The 26,793-nt window shown below is 42.5% G+C and overlaps 1 protein-coding gene across 1 annotated transcript in view; it reads right to left on the bottom strand.

Annotated features, from left to right (window-relative positions):
* LOC129723069 (nuclear pore membrane glycoprotein 210) overlaps positions 1–26,793 on the bottom strand; it is a 35,765-nt gene extending 8,972 nt beyond the window's left edge. The window contains exons 1-8 of the mRNA XM_055677025.1: positions 26,540–26,793; positions 25,193–26,306; positions 23,257–25,136; positions 23,097–23,193; positions 15,168–17,213; positions 14,967–15,105; positions 14,851–14,904; positions 14,656–14,781 (exon numbers count right to left, since the gene is read on the bottom strand). Of these exons, the coding sequence (XP_055533000.1) occupies positions 14,656–14,781; positions 14,851–14,904; positions 14,967–15,105; positions 15,168–17,213; positions 23,097–23,193; positions 23,257–25,136; positions 25,193–26,306; positions 26,540–26,697 (5,614 nt within the window). The 5' untranslated portion in view covers positions 26,698–26,793. The remainder of the gene's footprint in view (positions 1–14,655; positions 14,782–14,850; positions 14,905–14,966; positions 15,106–15,167; positions 17,214–23,096; positions 23,194–23,256; positions 25,137–25,192; positions 26,307–26,539) is intronic.

Below are 26,793 nucleotides of genomic sequence, written 5' to 3'. Positions count from 1 at the left end.
ACTGTGTAACTTTTCAGATCGATCGGTGGAACCCCTGATTTGCGCCCGATTTTTAAAGTTTCCATACGATTTTATATGAGAAAATCCACTTTTTCAAAACTTATCCTCTAGAAATTTCCAGTTGGCTCCTAAAAATATACCAATACATGATATTTGTAGGAAATTTTCCTGGGAATGATTCTTCTGAAGACTGTAAGGCGCTACAAAATTTGTAGAAAAAGTTTTTCACCTTAAACTGATCGAATGTCTGACGAACGGCTCAACATTGAATTTTTCCAGCAACACTGCGGCAGCATGCTGCTGTTGCAAACTCAACAACGTGATGAGAAACAGTTTCGCGTAGAATTAGGCTTGAAAGCGTGATTTTTCGCTCATAGTATCTTCGGAGAAAATGCTTAGAATATCAATCCCTATATTTTAATAGTATTCGTTGTGTGATTCATACCCCTAAAAGTGAGGAATCAGCTTTCTAAACACCCCTACGTAGTGAAAAACATTTTCGTGTGGAATTAAGCTTGAAGGTATGATATTTTGCTCACGTTATCTTCATTATCGGAGAGCTTGCTTAAAATATTAATTATTAAGTTTTGATGTAGATTGATTACTCCCCCTAAAAGAGGGAAGTAAGTAAAAATCGTATGGAAACTTTAAAAATCGGGCGCAAATCAGGGGTTCCACCGATCGATCTGAAAAGTCACACAGTTGTTACAGGACCCATAAGGAACACGAAAAGTGCATTGGAGCTAGTACTTATTTTTTGTCCCACCCTACTGGTCATGTCTCGGACAATGTCAACGGCTACTGCAGGACCATCGTCGACTGATGCCCGTATGGAATCTCTTGCCAATTCCATGACAGAATTCCACTACGATCCCGTGTCTAACCTCACATTCGACAACTGGTACAGTCGTCATGAGGATACTTTCCGAGTCGATGCAGCTAACCTGGATGATGCTGCTAAAACACGTCTACTGCTCCGCAAGCTTAGCGACGCCACTCATGCGGAGTACATGAACCACATTCTCCCAAAAACAACACGAGATTTTTTGTTCGACGATACTGTGGCAAAGTTGAAGCAGCTCTTCAGTGCACATGCGTCTCTTTTTTGTAAGCGATACCGCTGTCTCACGCTTAACAAGAAGACCTCCGATGATTTTCAAACATATGCCGGTTTTTTAAACCGACTCTGTGAAGCTTCGGCGTATCTACGTGCAATGTGGACGAGTTCAAGTGTCTGATCTTCGTTTGTCACGCCGTCAAGCCTCCGTCACAACAAGCCCGCACTGCTTCTGGTCAACCGCTGCCGCTCATCGCAGAGATCGATTGCGACGTTATGCTGAAAGGATTTCATCGTTCAGGTAAACTGTTTGTCACTAAAGTTTCCAATCTAAATCTTTTAGGCCTCGACTTCATCGAACTTTTCAATCTGTGGAATGTTTCCCTGAGCAACAACATTACGCTAACCAACGATGTATCGTGGCTTAAAGCATCATATCCACAGCTGTTCTCCGATACTCTTGGTTGCTGCAATAAAACAGAAGCGAAGCTCTATCTAAAGCCTGATGTTCAGCCTGTTTTCCGCGGAAAAAGACCTGTTCCATTTGCCGCGCTTGAGCTAATCGAGACCGAGCTAAAGCGATTGGAAGAGCTGAAAATCATTTCGCCGGTAGAGTTTTCTGATTGGGCGGCACCCATCGTTGCAGTTCGAAAAAAATCTGTCGACGGCCAGCCCCAAGAAGTGAGAGTGTGTGCCGACTATTCTACTGGCTTAAACAGTGCCATTGAGCCAAATCAGCATCCTCTCCCGCTTCCCGAGGAGATTTTTGCAAAGCTTTCCGGTAGCAAAATTTTCTCACACATTGACTTGTCGGATGCCTATTTGCAAGTTCCGGTTGAAAAAGATTCCAGGCAGTACCTCACGATCAACACTCATCGCGGGCTGTTCGAATTTCATCGCCTACCCCCAGGTGTTAAGTCTGCCCCTGACACTTTTCAAAAGATCGTTGATGCCATGGTAGCTGGTCTGGAAGGAGTCGAGACGTACCTCGACGACGTATTAGTTCATGGTAAGAACGACAGAGAACATCGAGACCGTTTACTGAAGCTTCTGGAGCGCATCCAGGAGTGGGGATTCACACTGCGCATAGAAAAGTGCTCGTTTTTCATGCCTCGTTTCATGCCGGAAATCCACTATCTCGGTTTTATAATTAACCATCAAGGGATTCGGCCCGACCCAAAGAAAACAGCAGCAATATGTAACATGCCGCCCCCACACGATGTCAGTACCCTCCGGTCGTACCTCGGTGCAATAAATTTTTATGGCAAGTTTGTTCGCAACATGCATGACCTCCGATATCCACTCGACGCTCTTCTTCAAAAGGATTCCAAGTGGGATTGGAACGAAAGCTGTCAACGTTCATTTGAGCAGTTCAAAAACCTGCTTCGTTCGGATTTGCTGCTCACTCATTATGACGCGCAACTCGAAACGATTGTCGCAGCAGATGCATCAAATCATGGGGTCGGAGCGTGCCTCATGCATCGATACCCAGACGGTGCGATGAAAGTCGTGTGTCACGCCTCCCGGACGCTAACCCCAGCGGAACAGCGTTATGGCCAGGTGGAAAAAGAGGCACTGGCACTCGTTTTCGGTGTGACCAAATTCCATCGGTTCATTTATGGAAGAAAATTCAGCCTACACACCGATCACAAACCGTTGGTCGCAGTATTCGGGTCTAAAAAAGGCATTCCCATTCACACAACCAACCGCCTGCAACTTAGGTCGTACGATTTCGACATCATACACGTCGCTACGCAGGACTTTGGTTATGCAGACATCCTTTCGAGGCTCATCGATCCCCGAGCAAAACCTGACGAAGATTTTGTGATTGCTTCGGTCCAGCTTGAGAACGACGTCTCTGTCACCGTTGATGCTGCACTTACTGCCCTGCCGGTATCTTTTAAACACCTTCAAGCTGCCACTGATAAGGACAAGCTGCTTCAAAAAGTTATTGGACACGTGCAAACTGGATGGCCGAGATCTATCAAACAAGTGAGCAACGAACTCCGCCCGTTCTACGCGCGTAAGGAAAGTATTTCTCTCGTGCGTGGGTGCCTCATGTTAGCCGGTCGAATCGTTGTGCCGACAGAATATCAACAACCTGTACTCAAGACTCTTCATAAAGGACATCCTGGCCAAGAGCGAATGAAGTCAGTGATGAGAAGCCATGTCTACTGGCCAGGCGTGGACCAAGATGTGGAAAATTTTGTTTCAGCATGTCGTGCTTGCGCATCCGTAGCCAAAGCTCCGCCAGAAACATTACTCTATTCTTGGCCTCAAGCAAGTTACCCCTGGCAACGGCTTCACGTGGATTACGCTGGTCCTTTCGAGGGATTTTATTTTCTGGTTATTGTTGACTCCTACAGTAAGTGGCCAGAGAATATCCGTACATCAACCATCACCAGCGGCATGACAATCGAGCTGCTTTTCGAAACGTTCGCTCGGTACGGACTACCTGAAACCATCGTCAGCGATAATGGTACGCAGTTTTCCTGCAACCAATTCAAGGAATTTTGCGAGTCACTTGGCATTGTTCACATCCGTACAGCTCCGTACCATCCGCAGTCCAATGGACAAGCGGAACGTTTCGTGGATACGCTAAAGCGGAGTCTGAGAAAAATCATGCCAGAAACGCAAAACTCAATTTCCCGTTCACTGCAAATCTTCTTGTCCGCCTATCGATCAACATCAAACAAATCAGCTCCAGATGGACTGTCTCCGGCTGAAATTTTGATGGGGAGGAAACATCGAACTGTTTTAGACTTGCTGAAACCTCCTGCGGATTTTGCTCTCCAGAAAAACCAACATATGGAAAACCAGTTCAACAGGCACCATGCGGCAAAGAAACGAAACTTCGAAAAAGGCGATCAAGTGTACGCAAGCACTTTCAAGCATGGAAAACTTGTGTGGCTTCCCGGAACCGTCATCGAACGCGTTGGCAACGTCAACTTTAATGTGTTGCTAGATGGAAGCAGACTCATCAGATCACACACCAATCAACTCCGTGCTCGGGGGAACTCTAAAGTCGAGGTCTATCCGGAAGCTTCATCGGATCATCAGCTGCCGTTGCACGCCTTGCTCCAGGATTTCCAGCTTTCCGAAAGCTCACCAACACCAACGACCCAACCAGCTCCTTCTGTGCCACGTATGCCGTCAGAAAATCGTCCACTCCGTCGATCCACCCGGATCCGCCGTATGCCTGTTAGGTATGACCCGTACCGCTGCAGATAAAAGGGGGAGATGTTGGAGCCCCTCGATTTAACCACTGTGTTCAGCCCTGCCAGTGACGGTCGTACTCATGACAGCTGTCGCCTGGGGCGGAAATGATCACGCTGCCATTCTACTCTCAGGTCGCAAATGTAGAACAAGTATTGTATAAGTGTTAACGTAGTTACTAGTTTTAATAAATGTATAAAAGTAGTCTAATGTAGTTACTTTTCACCCTCATCCGACTACGTAACAGGGTTTGATCGGAAAAAAAAGTTTCGGTTCAGGTCGGGTTCGCGTTTCAACTGAAAAACAAAATTCGAGTACGAGTTTGAAAAAAGCCAAACCTGACCATCTCTAGTAGCCAGTACTTCAAACATTCTTAATGGTACAATAAGCATACCTAATTGCAGAAAAATCGATGCATCCTACTCAAAGTTACAGTAACATTATGATTTTAGCAGCACCTGGGCATTAGAGTTTGAAATGCCATTTCACCAGGCCCGGATTTAAGTAGGGGGGAGGCAAATGCCCCGGGCCTTTCTACACAGGTTGGAGACCTTTTTTTTTTTGTTTTGCTCGTCACCTTCCAGCGAAGCGTTAAATCATTTCAACTATTTTTTTTTTGAGCAAAGAGGCCCCACGAAAATTTCTGTTCCGGGCCCCCAACACCTGAATCCCACTTTGCATTTCACCCCATCAACTCCTTTCCCAAAAAACTTATATGTACAAATTATTTCATGGATGAACGAACCCTGGAAATTTAAGCTCGATTGAGGGACATCGATACAAAACGGAGTTGCGCTCCTGACACAATGGGTTAAATAATGATATAAAACATGTATGAATAATGAAATTTTTTCGGGCGTTACTAAAACGGCGCATTTTTTTTAAAACATCAAATGAAAGCTCTTGAGTTGCTCTATAAAACGTATAGCTTAGATACAGGGTCCAGTTTTGTTGACAAGCAAAAAAGAGCTGTAATAATCACCATTTTTTGAAGAAAAATGCAAATATCTTATAACGAAACCACGACAGCAACTCTTAACAACCGGCATTTTATATTTTTTATAGGATAGAATTACCATGCCGAATTTTGAAGAAATCAATCAAATCAATCATCAATCAAAATCAATGTAATTTAAGTCACAACATTTTATTTGTTTTCAGCTGATTTTTGACTCCAAATTTTCAAGGGTCTTTTTTACCCCACTAAACACTTTTCAAATAATCTGATATTATGTAAAGCTTTGTTTTGTAATGCAAATAAAAACAACCCTGAATAATTCAGTACGATCAGACAACCCTGATAACTTTTTGTATTTCTGAAACATGTTATTTATTCCCATTTCACTAGTTTTTCAATTACAAATATATGTTAGAAAACAAATTGTTCTAGACTATGCGGAGATAATCATTGAATAAAATTTTGCGATTGGAATTGCTTTGAGAATTATTCCATGTTCGATGTTGAGCGTTTAAATCGCCGATTATAAAAAATTTTGAACGATTTCTGGTGAGTTTTTGTAAATCACCTTTAGAGTAATTTTTGTGCTCACGTGTGCATTAGAGTGGTAAATATGCTGCAGCAATAAATAAAATCCCAAGTTTAGTTTGAACTTCAATTCCCAAAGTGTACAGATAACAAATATTTTCGGTAGCAATATTAGCTGGGCTAATCTATGTATTTTTATTTTCTACCGGTTTTTGTTTACCTCCCATATTAACGGTCATTTTCGAACTACCATCTTTACGTGAAATAATGTTGAACTACCTGTTACCTGTGCATACGTTAAACGGGTATGCAAAGGAGTAGAAAAATTGGGCGGTACAGCGGGGCTTGGAGAATTATGTTTTGAAGTTTGTTTTGATTGGAAAAATGAATTTTGTCTACCCTGCCTTGCCTTAACGATGGCTTAACGGACAGGGCATACGTAAAAATTTGACATATGGTTGCCGTTACAATTGGCGCACCGAAAGTTTTTACTCTCTTTCACAGGACATGTGTTCTTTTTGTGAGAGCTTTCACAATAAAGGCATTTTTGGTCCATCTTACAGAAATTAGATCCATGGTCATATCGTTGGCTTCCTTACACGGACATTATATAGAGCATGTGCTTTTTCAAATAAAATTATGTTGTTAACCTCACTGCGGTTAAAATGAATTAAATAGTTCACAAGGGAAACTCCAGTCTCTGACTGTTTTCACCTCGTGATTTTTGTTTCATAAGAATTACTTGGATAGGGGCTATACCAAGTAATGCTGTCAAAGTAATTTTGATATCTCCAACGGTTTGATCGTTGGTGAGATCTTTCAAGACAACCTTGAACGGCTTGGCGTTCTTGGTGTCGTAGGTAAAAAAATTGTACATCTTATCAGTTAAATACTGAACAAGACGTTCACGGCCCTTTATTGAATCGGCTAATAAGCGACATTCGCCTCTATGGCCAATTTGATAGGTAACTTTAACGTCAGGAAATAAACGTTAAAAGTTCCATTTTGAAAATATTAAATTCAGGAGAAATAGTTACCACAATAGGTGAAACTTTCCCCTTTTTGAAAGAATTGACATTTTGTATAGTACCATTACCAATAACTTCCATTTCACCGGCTCCTTGCTCAGGCGAAATATCAAAAGGGTTTTCGCTGCAGACACTCGAATTGTCCGAGAGAGAATACTCTCTCTTTCTCCTCGTAGTGATGCGCGGTTTCTTTTTTCGCCCTGTCGTTTCAGGTGATACGAAACAAGTTAAAAACAAATGTTAAATTCAAAAGTAGGTAGTCTTGATAAAGACTGATGTGGAATAACTTTCAGGTAGTTTTTAAAAAACGCACTGACAAAACACAAACTTTGAAGCTATAGGCAATCAAAGACCAGTCCACAAGCAACCGAAAACACGTCTGATCTGTAGGACAATTCAAGACGCACTTAAGTATGACGACATTCTGTTTAAAAATCAAGGACTATCTGCATTCTGCTATTCTACATAGTTTCTTGGGTATTACCCGGAGTTACATTTCATACTTTTTTGTTGTTTTATTTATGATTGTTTTTAAATTGAAACTTTTTTGTATATCATGCCTTTTATAAAATAATTGTTCTTTAAACATTGAAATAATAATGCTGTTATTTTAAATTTTCAATTCCGTTGTAAAGATGTGTGTTTTTATAACATCGATAGCATAAATGTGCTTATCAATTAGTCACTTGAAGACAGCAACATAGAAGCGCCATTCGCTTCGGAAACCCAGCTGTGTGACTGGATAATAGCCCAGACTAACCCCAAAAGGTAAAGTATCGTCCGTTTTACACTAAAAATTTCTACCGTCAACTGGGGTGACTTCGATCACTTTTTTGAATATATCTTAAATATTTTAAGAATATATTGAATGCAAAATTGTTAAATATTTTTAAAATGAGTACTGGCATACATTGAGCAAGATCCAGTTACTACTTCAAAAGTTTAGCAACAACTCTGCTGTTTTTGAAAATGCTTTAAGTTTCTTGACGTGGGACTACGTCTTTCTTCACTATACTAAGGTACATTTTGTGAAAACTGGATTGAACATGTAACGTTTTTGGTTGGCAGAATGGAAGATTTTAGATGCTAATAGCGCTCAAACAACTGTTCCGATTTCAATGATTAATATACCGTTGGAAAGCTAAAATATACAAGATTTGTATAACATGATAATTTTAGTTACCATTTTCTTATTACTCCGTGAAAATTGCAGAAAAGTTTGAAGATCGAATATCCACATACATTTTTCATACGATTGGTATATTTCCCTAACGCAGACTTCAAAAACATAGACGAAATGATTTCACGAATTCAGTCATTGGCTAGCAATGCCAGCCAATTGGCATTGCATTCATCACCCAACGTAAGCGACGAAGAAAGAAAGCAGAGATGCTTCCACGTGATTGGTTCTTCCCCCAATCACTGAAGTTCCCCACACTGGGTGACGCTGTAAAAGTACTTTCCGTGTTGAGAGAAGATCATTCCCTGGTCGACCGTCAAGGCGAACAGTTCGGCTTCCCTTCGATCTGAGTTGGACCCCACCAGTGGTAATCTAATTCAGATATCGTTGTTGGAATACAGCCCGAAATTGGACGTGAACGGCACTGGGGACCATTGGAAGCCGTTGGAAGCCGTTTGGGTGCTGCCGAGTAGCGTGTGGGTGTGTATGTATGGGTGTGTGAATAGCGTGTGTGTGTGTGTATGTGTGAGTGGCGTGTGCGTGTATGTGTGAGTGGCGTGTGCGTGTATGTGTAAGTAACGTGTGCGTGTGTATGTGTAAGTAACGAGTGTGTGTACGTGTAAGTAACGTGTGTATGTGTTTGTATGCGTGTGTATGCGTGTGTGTGTGTGTATGCGTGTATGTGTATCTGTATGTATGTGTCTGTGTGTGTTTGTGTGTGTGTCTGTGTTTGTGTGTGTGTCTGTGTGTATGGATGTGTGTGTTTGTATGCAAAAATGCATTTATCCGAGGTAAATATATTTATGACAGAATACTTGTATAGGCTAATTATATTCTTTATTAGTACTTCAATTGGTATTTCTATGATTGTGACCATAATTTTATGCTAGTTATTTTCAGCACTGAGCTTGTTTTGCGTTTATTTGTAACATGGGACTGTCCAAAATTCATAGTTTTCTAATCAATTTAGCAACAAAAAGCTTTTTCTTGCGATTTTTTAGAGCACCGGGTATGTGAAGGAGTTTTTGAGGTTTAAGCCAAAAGTAATGAGAAATTACATGAGACTGTTATGCATTCATAGGCAGTTCATGTGGGTATTGGTTTTGTATGCTGTGGTTTATGACAGGTGCAGGGATCGGGTGCTACTCATTTTTTTGCGTGCAAAGCACACGCCGTTGAGAGACTGCACATAAATTTCTAAAGAGACGAGTAAGAGCAGTTCGGATTGCACTGTACAATCGTTTCCAAAGAGACAAGTAAGTGCAGGTAGCATGTCACAACACACTTTATCCGTCTCTTTCCGGAGATGTCTCTTACTCAGGGATCGGGTGCTACTCATTTTTTTTTTACGAGTAGAATGCACGATGTTGGGAGACTGCACATCAATTCCCAAAGAGACGAGTAAAAGCAGTTCGGATCCCTTTCGTGTCGTTCAGGAGACCTCACAGAATTTATCCCAGTATAGTGCAGAAAGACGTACCGTGACTGCGGGTAATTCTGCGCTGCACATTTTCCCGCGCACTCAACTTATAAAACTGTTTGCTACAGTAAATTTTACTAAAACATACTTAATCTCTGTACTATTATAGCAGACTATGCTATGCACATGGTAAAGCACACAAATCAACTGTGTTTTAGTAAAATTTACTGTTGAAAAATAGTTTTTTAAGATGAGGGCGCGGAAAACGTGCTGCGCAAAATTACCCGCAGTCACGGTAGTTTCTACCTCAGAAAATTTCTTGGGCTTGTGTGCCTCTTTGTTGAGAGAGTTTTTGATCACAGCCAGTGATGCCACATATTCAGATTAATCTGTAGTTATACAGATTTTATTTTTCGACATTTTCACGCATAACGATTATCTGTGTTGTATGAGGATGCGGATCACACCTTTTCAATAAGTGAAAAATAAACCGTACAACGCATATTATTGTTTTGAAAGGTATGCTTCTATGTTGAACAACAGATTGAAGAAAATTGATCTTACAACACTAAATGAAGGCACAGCTTAATGCTTTTAAAGATAAATAGCACCTAAACATGAAGAGGCGTCAAAGAACATCTTGTACAGTAGACTTTAAAATTTAATTTTATTAACAACAAAACCCATGTTTATCACATATTTAAGAGAGGAAATTGTTCCTTTTCTAGGTGCTTTTTATTTTCTATAATTCGACGTTTTAAAGATATTGATTACGGACTTTCTCGACTTTCCAACGAAACCAACAAAATTAAGCAAGCTTTACATTTCTTGTGCAGTAGTTAAATGTATTTAAAAATGTGAGTGGCAACCCTGATTATGCCCGGCTGTGTGAAAATTTTGCCCGTTTGCGGCTTCCTGCTGACTCGTAGGGGGAATAGGGGCATAATGGGCTCCTAATTCGGTTGCTGATTTAAGCATGGAAAACGACAAAAATTTAAGGGCTGTCTTCAGTGCAAAACTGCCATGATACTTGGCGGATTGTTTCGTAAATGTCCCGTCGCGCCTTATGGTGGCCAATTCTGCCTGCAGTCCTTTTTTCTGACCGATTCGGCTCCAAAGATTTTTAATATATGTTCGCACCATCACTGTAAACAAACACTGACTATGGAAACAGAACGACTGAAATAAGTCGACTGAGATGAATTTCAGGTAAATTTATGTGACAACACACCTTGTCTTATTTCACCCCAACTATAGGTGACCATTTCGCTCCTATCGAAATAGTTAAAGTTAATATGAGATTTTAACACTAATTATAGCTTAAAATCAAAACGTCAATGATGGTGAAATTTGGGGTACGACCGATACGTCATATTGATGTGTCTACATACTTGATTGAGCCACGACCGTATAAGCTTATTTTGTAGTGCGCAATAATAATAATTTTTCCAACATCCGGGAACCAAGTTGATTTTTTCAGTATATTTCCATGTTTTAAACAGACGAATCACTTTTGTTCTACATCAAGATATACTGTAGTAACTACGGAACAGTTCCACATACCACAATGTATCAAAAAATGCGTAGTTTCGCATATGAGAGGGGTGCCCATTTCACCCCGTGTGCTTATTATGCCCTTCATCCCCCTACACAGATTTTAATGCAACATTCGTAGCAAGTTTCGAACGCTTTCATTGCACATAATTGCACAGAGACATCTCCGGAAAGAGACGGATAAAGAGTGCTGTGACCAGCGTTGCCAGGTATCCAGATTTAGCTGGATTATCAAGATTTTTGAACATGTATCCAGGTAGACAGCTTTGATGTCCAATTATCCAGATTTTTCATGGATGATCCAGATTTAATCCAGATTTTATTTTCTCTGTTCCACAAAAAGGTCATCACTTCAATTTTGGCGCGAAATTTTGCAATTTTGTCACCTCAAATTTTGCGTACCCCAAAACTTTTATTCGAAAAATTAACCTTTCACCCCACGAAATGACTGCCAGATTTTTTCCAGATTTTTATTTTGCCTTTTCCAGATTTTTGAAAAAATTACCTGGCAACGCTGGCTGTGACATGCGAACTGCACTTACTTGTCTCTTTGGAAACGAAATGTACAGTGCAATCCGAACTGCTCTTACTCGTCTCTCTAGAAATTATTGTGCAGTCTCCCAACGGCGTGTGCTTTGCACGCAAAAAAATGAGTAGCACCCGATCTCTGACTCTCAAGTATAAAATCTCTCTCTCCTTCGTCTCTTACTCCTTCCAAATATTGGAGACGTGCACAAAAATCTGCGAGACGCACGAAGATTTTTTGCACAGCTCTGAGTAGTTAGGCGATCCCTGGACAGGTGTATGTGTTTTTTGTGAAATGTTCACGGATTATTGTGTATAGTATTTGTACGTTTGGTGTGTGTTATATACTATGGCTATAGCAGAATTAAATCTTTACACTTACTATAGTCCCACGGCAAGCCTACGTTTGTGCACTCAAGCACGTAACCTTTAACTTTTTTCAAAAATAATCATTCCGGGGAGACTTTAATCACTTCACAGTTCTGATGAATTTGGAGTGATACACTGCTGCTTTAACAAATTTGAACATTACTAGAAAATTGTTCATGTAGAACAAGCCTCATCCAATAGTCTCAAGTTGCATGTTAAGTGACGTCTTGGGTTGTCGTTAAGAAGAAAACATGTAGTGCGCCCTTGAGATTATTTGTACTCAACATTGTCTTTGAGGAAAAAATTGCAAAAATAATAATGAAAACGGCTGTGATCGCATTTTATATCTTAAGAAATAATCTGGGAGCAAAATGAAAAACTTTACGTATCGCTGTTTGTTTTGTACCTGCTTGAACCGATTGTTTGTATGCAATAAAAATCGTTAAAATAACAGCTTATTAGTTTGAAAAACACTCTTTGAAAAAACAGTCTTTGAATAGCACGAAATATAATTGTATTAGCAATGTACACATATCTAAGCACAATCAGTGAAGATTACGACAAATACCAAGCTCTACGAGCTCTGTACTATCACAAATTCAAAAAAGAGGTAGAGTGATCAAAGTTACTCCGCTGATCAAAGTCATCCCGGCTTACGGTATCATATTTTTGTTTTTTTTTTTTAATATTATTCATTTTAATAAGTTTATTCATATTTATTAGTGGGATTAGTCGGTTCTATTATCGTCATGTTTGTCCTATTATCGTCCGGAAGGTTGATGAAGTAGTAGACGACAAATCTTTTGCAGGACGATGATCATCATCATCACACAAGAAATTGATATTCTAGGACATCGTTTACCCCCCTGACGATAGAATAAACCTGACGATAATAGAGCCGATACCCTATCTAAATATCTATTTTTCTAGAATTATTTCCTAGAATTCTGAGAGAGCGCTCGTTAAAAAGTACAAATGGACGGCTTTCTATTTGCAATATGATTACTTTACTGTCAAAAATGAACCTGACTTTACCTTCATATATTCCATGTCCTAAACATGAACACAAAACATGCCCAAAAACAATTTCTGTTTTGTTAGAAAAAAAAACCGCAACTCTAATGCATTACAATGAACATTACAAAACCCCAATATATTTTGCACCGAACAACGATAAATCATCGAAACAGCACACTAAAAACAACCCCGTAAATTAACCCACCGACAACTTCGTAAATCAAATCGAAAAAGTTATCCGAGCAGAAACGGTCCACCTCCGTAGTGCCAAGCCGCAATCAGACGACAGGATCCTGTGACACACAATCCCGCCGTACCGCCACAAAAAGGCGCATAGACAACAACAAAAAGTCCCTAATGTACCATTCTGTCCAGTTTGATTACGAGCAGCTAGAGTTTGATTGATTGATTTTTGATAGGGTGACAATGGGCCTAACTGCAACTCGGTGCTTTCAACAGTATGCTGTTGCTCGCGACCAGGCGCAGATTTTTTTTCGTTAAATTCTAAAAACCGACTGGATTTGGAAAAACTGGGGGGGGGGGGGGGTTACTGCCCACTTTTTTCCGCTAGAGTAAGGGCCAACTCAAGCGAAAATTCGAATGAATAGCAAGGTTCACTAAAATAATCAATTGAACACGTTTGCAGAGAGCCCGGCTTTTTTTTTATTCTAACTGCACAGTTTCCTTCCGCCAAGCGAGTCACCCATTTTCCCGCTTGGATAAATAACGGTATGATTTAATAAAAAACGCACTAAGCGAAATTTGAACAAAACAAAGCAGAGCCTTGCTGGACCGGGTGAGGATGGGAGTCCTCCGACGTTGTTTTAGTTATCGTAATATGTATGCGGTTCTACCCGCAGGATTTTTTTGCCGCTCGAAATCATAAACACATTTTCGGGTGAATTTTTGATACATTGTTGCAATTCGGTTGGATAATACTCAATTCAAGTGCCTTCAGAGTACGTTAATAAACGACTGTTTTTCAATAAAGTTTGGGTTTGGAATTTCAATTGAAATGTTTGCCTAATGATTGACAAACAATTAATTTTAACGTTAGTTACAGTGTTCAAATCAACACGTAGCTTTTCAAGTTGCGCCGGAATTATATATGCGATAATTCTGAATACTGGTTTGATAGGTAATTTACAGAACACCAATTCTGAACCAAATTCACTTACCACTGGCATTTGATGCCTGCATACAACATGCAAGACCACACCAAATTTTCAATTTAATTGAAAAAAATTTCAATCTGTGCCAACAGAATTCCATTACTGAACTGACCAAACACAGCTTTCAATTTGGAACACATACCACATGCACATGATGATGTAATACATCTGTATGGGCACATTTTTCACCTCACTTGTTGAGAGGGACCTATAACTAGGGAGAAATAAGCATTATTGTTGCGATAAATTTCACAGCAAGCACCCCTTTTAAAAGACATTATGCAATACCACCCGGGCCAACAGGCATTGACGATTGATTGTCGAATGCAGTATACACCTTTCCACTTGTTGTTTAGACAAATCGAGGCCATTAACCTTTCTAGGGAGGGCTGCGCCACTGATATTGCTTATAAGTATAGAAAATTTGAATCAGTCATGAAAATACTTTTCCTTTAAAAGCAAAACTGCACCTTTGTTATATACTTTCGAATCCAAAATTTTTTTCCACATGCGCGATTAGCTTTTGCATTTTTTCCTTTTGAGTCGCGAGAAGAAATAACGATTAAAGTTGGCATCAAATAAAATCTTACTTTCTTGTTCTAGAATCAAAAGTGAAAATCAGAAAACTCACCTGGACCCACATAGGGAGATTGCATGTTGGCACCACGTTTGTTCAATGGACTAGCGAATGGATTTTGATTGGCCATACTGCTGTACGCTGACTGGTTGTTCTCATTCACGTATGGTGAGAACAGAACTATTCGAACAAAAGAAAAGAAAACTTTCTAAGAATACTTATCATTAAAAGTAACTCAAAGTAACTTACGAGTCGCATTTGGATCGACCAGCTTCTGCCGCTGAGGGAAACAGAACACGAACACTGAAATCAAAGCAAAATATCAATAAAATTAACACTTCACTCAGTGTCAAACAAAAACTTACCCCACACCGTGGCGGCCAGCACGATCAGGGCGGAAATCAGCAATCCAAAATTGCTGACATAACTCAGGAACAGATTGGGCACGTTGTACAACGGCTGACTAGCGCATTTCCGCATCACCAGCGGAGATTGGATAGGAATCTGAAAATAATCAAAGTCAACTTTATCATCCCCCTTTTGAATGAACCACACTCAAAACTCACCTTAATTTTCTGCAGTGTAAGCGGTGAGTTGACACTCACGAACAGATCTTCACCGGACTCCAGCGAGTAGGAACTCAACAGTCGAAGCTTGTACTGAATCGAGCCGGGTCCCTTCTGTACCATGCTGACCTCTAGCATTGATGGATTCGACGAGGCAACCTCCAGCTTCTGTAGAACTTTTTCGATACCACTCACGGTTACCGTTTGCGAGCCAACTTGTTCGATCGAGATGGCTTCTGGCTCGACAATAACAGCCGGCACTATTTTCAGAGTAGTTGTGTCCGTCAATCCGCTACCCTGCAGACGAGCTTCCAGTTCAATGTTCAGTTCATTTGATTTTACCAAGTCGGTAACCTCTTCGATGCTGGTTACAAGTTCAATTTCACAAGTGTATGCACCAATGGCTGGATCAAAACCAGGCACAGTTTTGAAGTGTTTCAAAATGCCTGAGGATGGATTCTGCTTCGCGGTCAGCTTACACCCGAACAGGCCAGAAAACGAGCGATCCATTCGTTCACCACATATCGACACATTCTGGGCAATAACATTCACAAACTTGTCAACCTGTACATGATTCTTGATCACCAAATGGGCCCGATATTGTTGTCCATTAAAGATGTCATAGGATTTGAAGAATTCGATCCGATCTGCCTCAAGCACATTCACTGTCATACGCAATCCTCCCGACTGTCGATCAATGTGACTAATGTGAACCTTATCATCTCCGCCTGTTCCTCGACGGGCCGAAATTACCCGAGCTATTCCACTGGTGGAATCAATCCGGACTGAACCTTCATCAGAGCTGTACCAATCGGCGACTGATCCAAGCAAAGGCGATTCAAAGCATACAATATCCCCGACGGAAAAATCTGTTTTCTCAGGGAAAAACGCAGCCGTTTCACCGACCACCAACTTCAAGTAATCTTCGCCAAACTTGACACCGGTTTTATCCTTCAACGATATCAACAGCATATCCGAGGTTTCCCGAATCAACCCCAACGTGACCGTATAGTTCGTTCCGGTACTGATCAACACATTGCCCTTTTTCGATAGCTTATGCTTTAGTGCAGTAACGTCTTCGAAACCATGAGAGAACTCAATACCCAAATTGTCGTGCAGAGAAACCTTCAGCTTCAAGCTTATCCCTTGCGGAATGACACTGTCCGATTGCTTCAGCTTTACATTTTCGTACGCAAGCGAAGTCAAAATGTAATGAATGTTTTTTACTTCAATCGGAATAGTTAACGATTGATCCACCGAAGATGCCACAACTTGTATTCGACCAACAGTGTCTCCACTACGAACTAAACCTTCTTTGGATACCTTCGCGACAGAGCTACTACCTTCTTCCAATTGATAAACTGCATCGTCTAGGTTCGTTTTAAGTTGAATGCTGCTGCGTGGTGGAATAAGAATCGAGTCGTAGCGAATTATCTTCGGTGATTCCAGCTCCAGCAACCGAAATACTGTAACCTCCGTTCGTGCGGTCAATTTCACCCCTTTAGCCGTAACCAGAGTAACGTGCAGTACAGCTTTTCCCGGAGCTAGCGCTCGCACACGAACTCCAATCGCATCCTTCTCCCGATAATCAACTCCTGTTTCGTGAAATACACCTTTCACATCCAAAACGTCTTCGTGATCGGTACTCCAGTAGATTTTCACCGCATCCAGCGTCCCCAGTACCAGCGGCGAAATTTCCGGGACACCCCAAACATGAGCCGGCATAACAGCGCCGGTACGAATTCGATTAAGCGGTGCTTTGATTTCGATCGCGTTCAGCGGGATAACGTGTATGTGGACAACGTCCTCGGAAAGCACAATTTGTGCCCCGGTGGATGGGTTGACAGCGACGCATCGACCGACAACTTTCGAGTGGCCTACCTTCAACCCAGCCACTAGACCGGACTCGATGGAAATGATGTCCTGATGCTGGACGGTGTAAAGCACATTGCTGTCGGGGCTGGGACCACCCTTGGAGTACACCTGCAGCGTACTGCCGACGATGATGGTGGCGTTGCGTGGGTACAGCGTCAACGGGGGGAAGACCTGTGAAATGAGAACAAAGGTAAAAGCACATATTTTATGTTTTTCGTTATTGTTGTAGTTACAGATTAGTTATTATCTAGAACGAATCTTTAAAAGTAATTGTGGAGCGCACTCTCAACGAGAAAAAGTGGCAGTATTTAAAAACGGTCTTTTTAAGGCCACTGATAAGGAGACCCCATTGAAGTTTCTAATAAAAGACGACCGATAGCAACGGCATAACTAATAATCTAACACTTCTCCTTAACCATGAATTCCCTCAACTCCTAATAGCCGTATTGTTTGATCTTGTCTCCTGAAATTCCACTCTATCATTCCTCCAGCACATACGAATGCATATCCAAATACAGCTTGGCTGCACCCGCTATCAAATAACGCATACCTTACAACAGGTTCGTAGGTTTCCCGATAGTCTTTCACCTGCTGGTAGCCCTTGATCAGGAGTCGAGTTTGGTATCTCTCCAATCCTTCTGTTTGTCTTAATTCGGATATTGTAGACCCACTTCGATTGGAGCGCTCTCTTCCCTGGGGGCAGGTCCATGAGCTCCCACGTTCATTTGTCATCCAAGGATTCATCAGAGTCATCGCACCGTAGTAGGCTCGCCTTTCGGTTGCACCTGAGACATAGAGGTCTTGAGAAGTAGTACCAAAACTCATTTTAAAATCAGGGAGTTGTAGAGGGAGCGCATATCATGATGTTGTTTCTGGTTCGTTGTCTTTCAGATGTTCGCCTGACTCAGCACGATTTTTTGCATGTTCAGTCATTTCGTCTGCCGGATGCATCTTTATCAGCAACGTCATATTTTGCTACTAAAAACTTCTTGCCTCAATAACCCAAAAAGTGTTATTCATTCTATCCAGATGAACCATTCTGTTCCGGGTTGTATTGCACGCTGGTCACATGATGAATGCCACACTTGCGTAGATATTTCTTCATCTCTTGGTTCGTGTTGTGGGTGACTTTCTTAGTCCTTAGTCTACTTCTCCACGAAAGCTTGAAAATCTTTGAAGCAATCCATGGACTTCTGTTTTCATCCGCAGAAAGTACACAAAGCATTTCCTACTGCTGCAATATTCAGTGAATGTAAGAGAGAGAGAGAGGGTGGTATCCAACACGACCGTATGGTAGACGCAGGACTACGTAGATTATTATTCATCAAACTCTTCAGTTATAGAATTGTTAATATATTGTACACGATCTCACCTGGACGAATTTATGCGATAACTTGGTCTTGTTCTTAGAAGAGCGTAATGAATGGTTATCAATAAACTGCAACTGTGAAGCTGCTGCAAATGCGCAGTAATGTGATTCACCATAATTTGATGATACTTTGCATAACCAGCGGTATATACGACACTAATCCGATTTCAAACAGAAATTTCGGCGCGTTCTGCTAAAAATGCTTAATCCGTTCTAGGAAACTCATAACACTTCATTATAAGTAGAACTTCAGCACGTCACGTAACAAAGCCAAGAGAATGGTTTATTAAATTGAAACTGTAGTCAGATTCCGCTACAGATGGCAATTTCTATAATACTGTGCAATAAGATAAAAAGCAATTGACAATGATAGCATAACATCTGTTACCGCTACAGTATGTGATGCGGTCCAACTAGTCAGAAGTACACATCGCAACGCTCTACCTGCTCGTCACAGCTACGAAGAAGATGCGAGCTTGTGATTGGTTGAATGAACACAATTTAAACAAATTTAGTATTGTACAGATTTTTCAGTTATTACAGCAAAGTTTTGGGCAATGTTTAGGCAGTTGATCAAAATATCGGTGCTTGAAATCTACCACTGACTAGATTTCACGGTAGGCATTCCAAAACGATAGCATAAATCTGTTACCGCTATAGTGTGTAAAGCGGCCCAACCGTCGAGAAGTACACATCGTAACGCGCTGTCTGTGCAGTGCAGCACGGTCGCACAAAGTAAAATGATTGATTGATTTTCGTACTTCCTCTATTTATGTGTGTCAGCGAGGTGATACGGTGTCACAGTCAATCATATCGAATTGCTGCTGCAATTCATCCACGTAACGCCCCTGATCCAGCATTATCTTCCCTTTTGTAATCGGTTATTTTTCCGTCGTCTGTGGGAAAACTTTCAGGAGACGTAGTAACGGCAACTATCTGGTACCTCTCCAAATCCAACTTGGCCGCATAGGTTTCCTGGTAGTTCATGACTTTCACCTGGAGGTAGTCCTTGCTCACTTAGGAACACAACGTCTCGGCTAACGAAAACTTTCTTTGTTTGGGGGCTGTAGACACAAAATCCCTTATTTCTGCTGCATATCTAACGAATACTCTTATACTTAGAATCCCATTTTTTCTTTCGCACTTTTGAAACATAGTTAGTCAGCCTTTAGTCAGCATTCGTTTGATCAGATCCAATAAGCAGCTCGAGCCCGAAAAGTTCTATCCATTTTATCCAGTTAAACCTTTCCCTGCCGGGTTGTTTTGAACGCTGGCTTTATGATGAATGATGAAAAGATGGAAGATATTTCCTCATCTCTTAATCGCTCTACATGACGACCAGTCTGCTCCTCCACGAAGTTCGGAAATATTTTAAGCAATGCAGCATTTCCGTTTTCGTCCGCAGAAAGTACACAAAGCATTTCCCACTGCACTCATCAACGATTGTAAGAAAATACTTCCGGTCAACAAAGTCGGTTCCACCTGGCCATACAGATCGATATGGATCAAATCCAACACGTTGTTCGTTCGAACACCGTTGTATCGGACTGGTTGACGTTGATGCTTCCCAACAAGCCACCTTGTTGCTCTCTAATTGCAATCACGTTGCCAGCCGAATTGATCACTTCGCACCAGTCCTTCAGGAAGACAACTCGATGACCAGATCCGTAAATCATCGACACTGATAACAGGCTCAATGCTAGTTCCGGAATACAGAGCACATCCGCAACGTTGACCATGCCAGGTTCATCTTCTACGTCAGCTTTTATTCTCAGATCATCTTGAGCCACTCCGGTCATCCCCATGTTGTTGGCAACACCCAAGCTGACGGTTACGTTTCGACTTGTGCTGAAGTGCGTAACACTTCATCTTGGACTTGTCCGGCTTCACGTTCATCCTGGGGAATCTTGGCTTTAACAGTATAAGCCGTCAGCTTAATTCCGGACGCTTCAAGACCCATGATTACGGGATTCGGTAGTCCCATCAACAGGATACTGGACTTCAAATCCGATTGCAGCTAACTTGCGCTAAGTGGTAATCAGAAGATGAATGTAGGCTTCGACGTAGGTTTTATTTTAAAAAGTATCCTTCCAGCTATTCCATTCCTTGGCGATCGTCGCATCTTGTTCCAGGCTGTAGTATTTTGGGTCAATACTCAAACATATCGTCGCAAGAGCCCGTTTCGACAGTTCATCCGGTAGATTGTCTGTGATAACTTTCCAGCTCCCTTCACAAATGAGCACTGTCTTCATTGCAGAAGCCCACGAGCTGAAGTTTTCTGGACCATGTAATCGCTCTGGTAGCTGGTGTTTTATTTGTATTTTTAAAAAATATATCATAATTTTTTTCTATACCAAAAATTACGTGCTTAAGTCAAGAAGCGGGGAGTTGCTTGAGAACTGCCGGACAATCTACCCGTGAGGTCAACACGTCGAAGACGAATATTGCCCTGATTATGTTCCGACGGATTTGCAGTGTGTCTAAGTCGACAACGACAGTCTTCGGACAGCAAAATTAACAAATCTTCGTTGCACAGACTCGATTCTGCTCACTGCATTCAGATAGTAGGGATTCCACACTGAAGAGCAGTATTCTAAGTTCGAGGGTACCAAAGTGCAATACAGTGCTTTCAGACAATAGATGTCGCTGAAATGTTTGCCGATACGCATTATAAATCCCAAGTTTCTGCTAGCCTTGTCGATTGTGAATGTCATATGTTGTTTGAAAGTTAACTTTGAGTCAAGTAGTACTTCCAAGTCCTTGACACAGTTTGTGCGTTGCAGAGGTGTGTTTAACGATGACACCCCGTTAAGCATACAGACGCGAGGCATACGGACGCGAGGCATAGTACGCTAGGCATAATGGACGGCAGGCATACGGACGCGAGGCATATGGACGCGAGGCCGAATGGACGCGAGGCCGAATGGACGCGAGGCCGAATGGACGCGAGGCCGAATGGACGCGAGGCCGAATGGACGCGAGGCCGAATGGACGCGAGGCCGAATGGACGCGAGGCCGAATGGTCGCGAGGCCGAATGGATACAAGGCCGAAAGGACACAAGGCCAAGGGAAAGTGATGCGGAATATGTTATTATCGTCATCATCATCACAGCCCTCTTTCAATAACATGTATTTCGCTTCAAAGTGTCATTTGGAAAGCAATACACTCGCGGCCTTCGGCCGACTCGCTGTTCGAGCGAATGCTGTCCTTACTCGCTACCGCTCGTTCGGACTTAACTAAGGGAAGAAAACTCTGTTTGAATAGACCTAGCAAACCAGTAGATCAGTCGTTTGGGTGCGAGAGGCCGCCGCTTCCGACGGCGGGTCGGCGGCCGGCTCGGGCTGCGGAAACCACGGCGGCTTAGTGCCGCCTCGTTTCCTTGCCCTCGATTATGCGTCTTCGTCGCATGATTTCAAGAAAAGTATTATACCCAACTTAAACTCTTTAGGAATATATTAAAACCGGAACTACATATTTGGATCTCATGCGATCGTACAACGTCGCATTCGGCCTCGCGTCCATTCGGCCTCGCGTCCATTCGGCCTCGCGTCCATTCGGCCTCGCGTCCATTCGGCCTCGCGTCCATTCGGCCTCGCGTCCATTCGGCCTCGCGTCCATTCGGCCTCGCGTCCATTCGGCCTCGCGTCCATTCGGCCTCGTGTCTATTCGGCCTCGCGTCCGTTATGCCTTTTGGCAGTATGCCTCGTATCCATTATGCCTCACATCCATTATGCCTCGCGTCTGTATGCCTAGCATACTATGCCTAACATCCATATGCCTAGCGTCCATATGCCTCGTGTCCCGTCCCCGTGTTTAACAAGTTGTAGTTAGAAGTCCGTGGAGAACGCTTTCTGTATAATGTTATTGCCTCGAATTTGTCGACGTTCAATTGCATGAGGCTGTCCGCGCACCATTCTGCAAAAACCCATAATTGGTCCCAGAGTTTCGGTATAGATACCAAACATTTCGCTCGACGATTAACCTGCTTTCACTTGACCTGACCCTGCATGAACTAGCCTCGTTTGGGTTGTATCCACTTGAACTAATTCTCTTAGAATTTTCACTTTATTTGACTTTTTACTTTAGGATCTGCTATTGGCCCATAACCTAATAGAAGACAAACCGCTGGGAGCAAACTCGTTTGAAGCTTAAGCTCAAGTTCTCAGTGTGTTTTTTGTGTTGTTCAAACGCGGTTCATCTGCTGACTGTGCTGACTGCAGATTTTACGAATGGCAAAATGAAAGATTTCAAGGTAAATATCTTCGATTTGAATACACTCTCGCCATTACAAGAAATAAGGCACTTTGAAGCGCTATTTACACTGGTTTTGATTTAAAATTCACAAAAACAAGAAGCCAAGTTTTGTTTTTAATCAAAATTCATATCTAAAAAAATCCCGTTTTAAACAGATTTTACCATGTTGTAAACAAAAAAACCAGTGTATCTTTATCTCTATACAACCATTTACACTCACAATCCTCTCAAACACGGTATCAAGAAAACAGAGAAGCCTATCTGCCCACGGGGCACCTGATAGTTACCCTAGTTTTCAGTAGGCCCTGTTTTATAGCCGTCTTATGAGCCAGCTTCGGAATTCCATCCGGTGGCTCGTCATTATGAGCTCCAGACTCCCTCCTCTTCACAACAACCGTTACCCATAATCACGTCTTAAGTTACTTCTTACCTGTACAGGAACCGGTGAACTCTCTATCTGTCTTTCTCCGGATCCAGAGCTGACAGCTATCTTCGTCTCTCCCAACTCCGTTCCAGTAACCATGAATCTTAGAATCAAGAAAAAGCCATCTGAACTTCTGAGCATGAAAGAAAGTAATAATAAAACTCACCTCACTTCACCGCTTCCCAATCCGCTCTGACTACCGAGCGCCACACTAAGCACATTTGGGTTGTAAACGACGTGGCTAAGTTCGTAGATGTCCAAACTGTCCCGGCGTAAGTCCAACAACCGATCGTTGCTGTCGTAAATCCGTGCAATTGCTTCGATTGTCTTGGTTTTCTCAACCCGATCCGGAGCCTGTAGAATGATACTACCGATTGTAACAACCGAAATGTACAAAAAGCTAGACTCTGCACTCAGACATTGATCCAGAATCTCCAGCTTCACTTCGCCTATCCGCTTCGGTGTGATAGCCAACTGACGGGTGGCGTCGTCATACTCTACAGCCACCACGCCCGAATCGGACGTCTTGATGTCGTAGAAACCACTTCCGTGTGCAATTTTTATGCGCTCTACATTACTGCGCGACAGAAAGAGTGTAATGTGCTCGTACGGGAGCAGTGTCTTGTTGACCGACAAGAAGTTGAGTTCGTTTTCGATGACCGGCTTGGTAAGGGGACCATCAGCAGATTTCTGCACACCAAAGTGAGGCGTTTCCGGTTTAATGGAGAACTGCTTAAGAACCTCAGCGCGATACTGCGTCACAGTAGCCTTAATCTTGAAGTTGGCTTCCACTTCCGGTAGAGTGGTTAACAGATAATCTCTTTTGGGAATTTCTAACCCTTCGAATAGATCGGTCTCTGTTTTCTGTTGATTTACGATTTGATCAGTGATTTGTTCGTTCTCCGCCATGGTAAATTGCCACTCTAGCAGAAGGGATGAAATATTAGCCAGCTTTCTATTGTTCACGTCTAGAACTTCAATGTCCACCAACAGTTGATCGTTATCCGACTTTACGTGCATCATAGAGTTTCGTCGCTCCAGCGGGCAGCTCGTTTTTACCTTATCCGTTGTGAATAAATTTACAAAGCGTGGTTTCACACAATATACTTTGGTTACGAAGTCCGTCACATACGGAACAACATTAGGCGAATTCAGCGTGTTGAACACCTCTAGCTTCAGCTCATAATCACCGACTTTTTTGCACAACACTCTCAGGATATGCTTATCCTGCGAAAATCCACTACCAACGAAGTCGACGTCGACACCTTTTCGGTCCACTTCAACCCGTTTCTGCAGTTCGGCTTCCGAATTGTAAATTCTTTCCGGCCCGCTATGATAGAACATATTTCTCGAGGCTCCGATAGGCAAAACAATCTCATTCTCAATCGGGTTCAAAATTGCCAAATCTTCAAACACATTTAGGCTGATTTGGTCGCTCAACACCTTATCGAAATACCGATAGGTAACCTTCAGATTTGTTTGTCCCACTGCCGTGGCCTTCAGATAAAGTAATCGACAAGCTTGATCAGCCAAGATATCCTTGGGGTTTTTCTTGGTCGCATCTAAGACAAAGATTTGACTGCTGAACTCCAGCTCAAAATTCAAACTGTCACATATGGTGAATGGCTTCTGAACTCCATCATGATCAGCCCACAGTGCTACATGAACCTGGACATAATCTCTGACTACGGTTTCAAAGTTATATCGGGCTACTGTTAGCTTCGTAGGTGGTAAAAAGACCACCTGGGCAGCAACGGAAAGTTTGTTGTTCCGTGCCAGTGCCACCCGCACCTGGGTTACCTTGGAAGGGACGTTGGTACCAGAAACAATCCCTCCTTTCACGCTGTCTAGCCGAGTTTCCGCCAGTCCAGTTTGCGAGACTGTTATCAGTGAACCATCCAAACTAGACCACAGATAAACACCATCACCTCCGGTAGCCGCGAATTGGATTTTCTGGCGTCGCAGTGTCGGATCGTATGGGATGATTACCTCCGGTGGATCGATGGCAAGCCTTCCATAGACAACCAATTCTGCTTTTGCGGTCAGCTAAAAAAAAATATCATTTAACGCAATGTTCATATATTTAAATCTATTTCACAAACCTTATCGAACAGCCCGCTAACGGGACTACTGCCGGGTTTCAGCGTTTCCCCAGAAATGCGACTTCCGTTGGCAGTACGGCGAATTGGAAAGAACAGCTTCTCATCAAAGTTAGATTTAATCTGATAGCGGGGACCGAGTGTAATCGGGTGATCATCCGCCGTAAATAGGTCCAACGCTATATCATGGTTTTCGCCTTCAACTGTTATCCAGTTGTAATGCGGCAACAAATTGATTGCCAAACGTTTCGGTTCTGCAACCGTAATAGAAGCCTTCGGCAGCAACGCCTTAGCCGATTGATCATCTCCGGCCAGGTCATGCGGAACGTTTCTATCCCGTAGCAGCACAAAAGTTCGCCCCAGTTTCAGGCCTTTCGCTTCATTACCACTAATACTAGCTAGGGCTTGATCTTCCATTTCCAAGTAGTACTGATTATTCAGCGCAATCTCGTGTAGTTTTCCTTGTTTTAATTGTAGTACTTTGAAATTCACGGTATCGCCCGTCATGATATACACATCGCTGGGATCCAAAATCAAATTAGCGAGCACCATGATATTAACCTCCACCGGTGCAACATGACTGTACTCTGCGTGGGGTAACTTAGCCGTCACTCGGGCAGAGCCCGTGTTGATACCTTCAAGCAGCACCATATAGCCCTGAACACCAGCCTGTTCCAGTTTTTCCACCGCTCTCGGAACAACGTGGAACTTACTATCAGAAAACGACAAAAACCGCAGCACTTGACTCCACCCGCTATCGGACTCAACATGTCGTGAATCCACCGCTCGATGAGAGGCCAACTGCCAGTTAAATTCAATTCCTTCAAGTGTGGTAAATGCATTTCCTTGGGCATCCTGAGCCCACAGCTCGAACGTTTCCGGTGCTTCCTCCAGGTACAACTCCCGTGTCGTCGTAAGCACACCCAGCTGATCGATGACGTCCAAAATCACATCGCATCTAAGCACATCTCCCGTCGCAACATCCTCCGCTAAGACGATAGCAGTATTACGACGTTTTTCCTTATTGATAACTGTAACAACCACTCGATAGGAACAGTCATCCACCGTTTCATCGTAGGCAGGAGCGATTTGTATTAGATCCAAGCGGGAGGAAGTCCTGTAAGAGTAAGACACACATTTTTATTTTTATCTAGTGACATCATTCATTGCCGAAAATTGGTTAGCTTCCCCTAGGTGACGTGATGAGGTCATAAAACATGAATATTCATGCCGTACTTTTTTGTTAACCTGTTTTATCGAGACTTTAGTTCAACTTCAAACACATTTAGCCCTTGAAAACATTTAATAACACGAAAAACATCCCATTTCGCCAAAATCCGGTTCACTTACCATTTGAAGCATCCCTTCTCGACGACCTCCAGAGTGAAGTTTACTGAAATGTGATCAAACACGGGCAGCAAAACGCGTGGATAATTGAGTTTTGTCGCTACCGTCACCGAAACCTGCAGAACTAGCAGCAGGTACGGTAAAAGCGAGGAAAACTGCATTTTCCTCCACCGAAATATCTATAACTTTATTACGAAATATCAACTCAAAACCGGAGCAAATAACTTTACACACTTTTCGCAGCAACGCGTGAACAG

Source organism: Wyeomyia smithii, chromosome 2, assembly GCF_029784165.1.
Source record: "Wyeomyia smithii strain HCP4-BCI-WySm-NY-G18 chromosome 2, ASM2978416v1, whole genome shotgun sequence".
In the NCBI taxonomy this organism is placed as follows: domain Eukaryota; kingdom Metazoa; phylum Arthropoda; class Insecta; order Diptera; family Culicidae; genus Wyeomyia; species Wyeomyia smithii.
The sequence above is the reverse complement of the archived record's forward strand: the minus strand, read 5'-3'. Positions and strand labels throughout refer to the sequence as shown.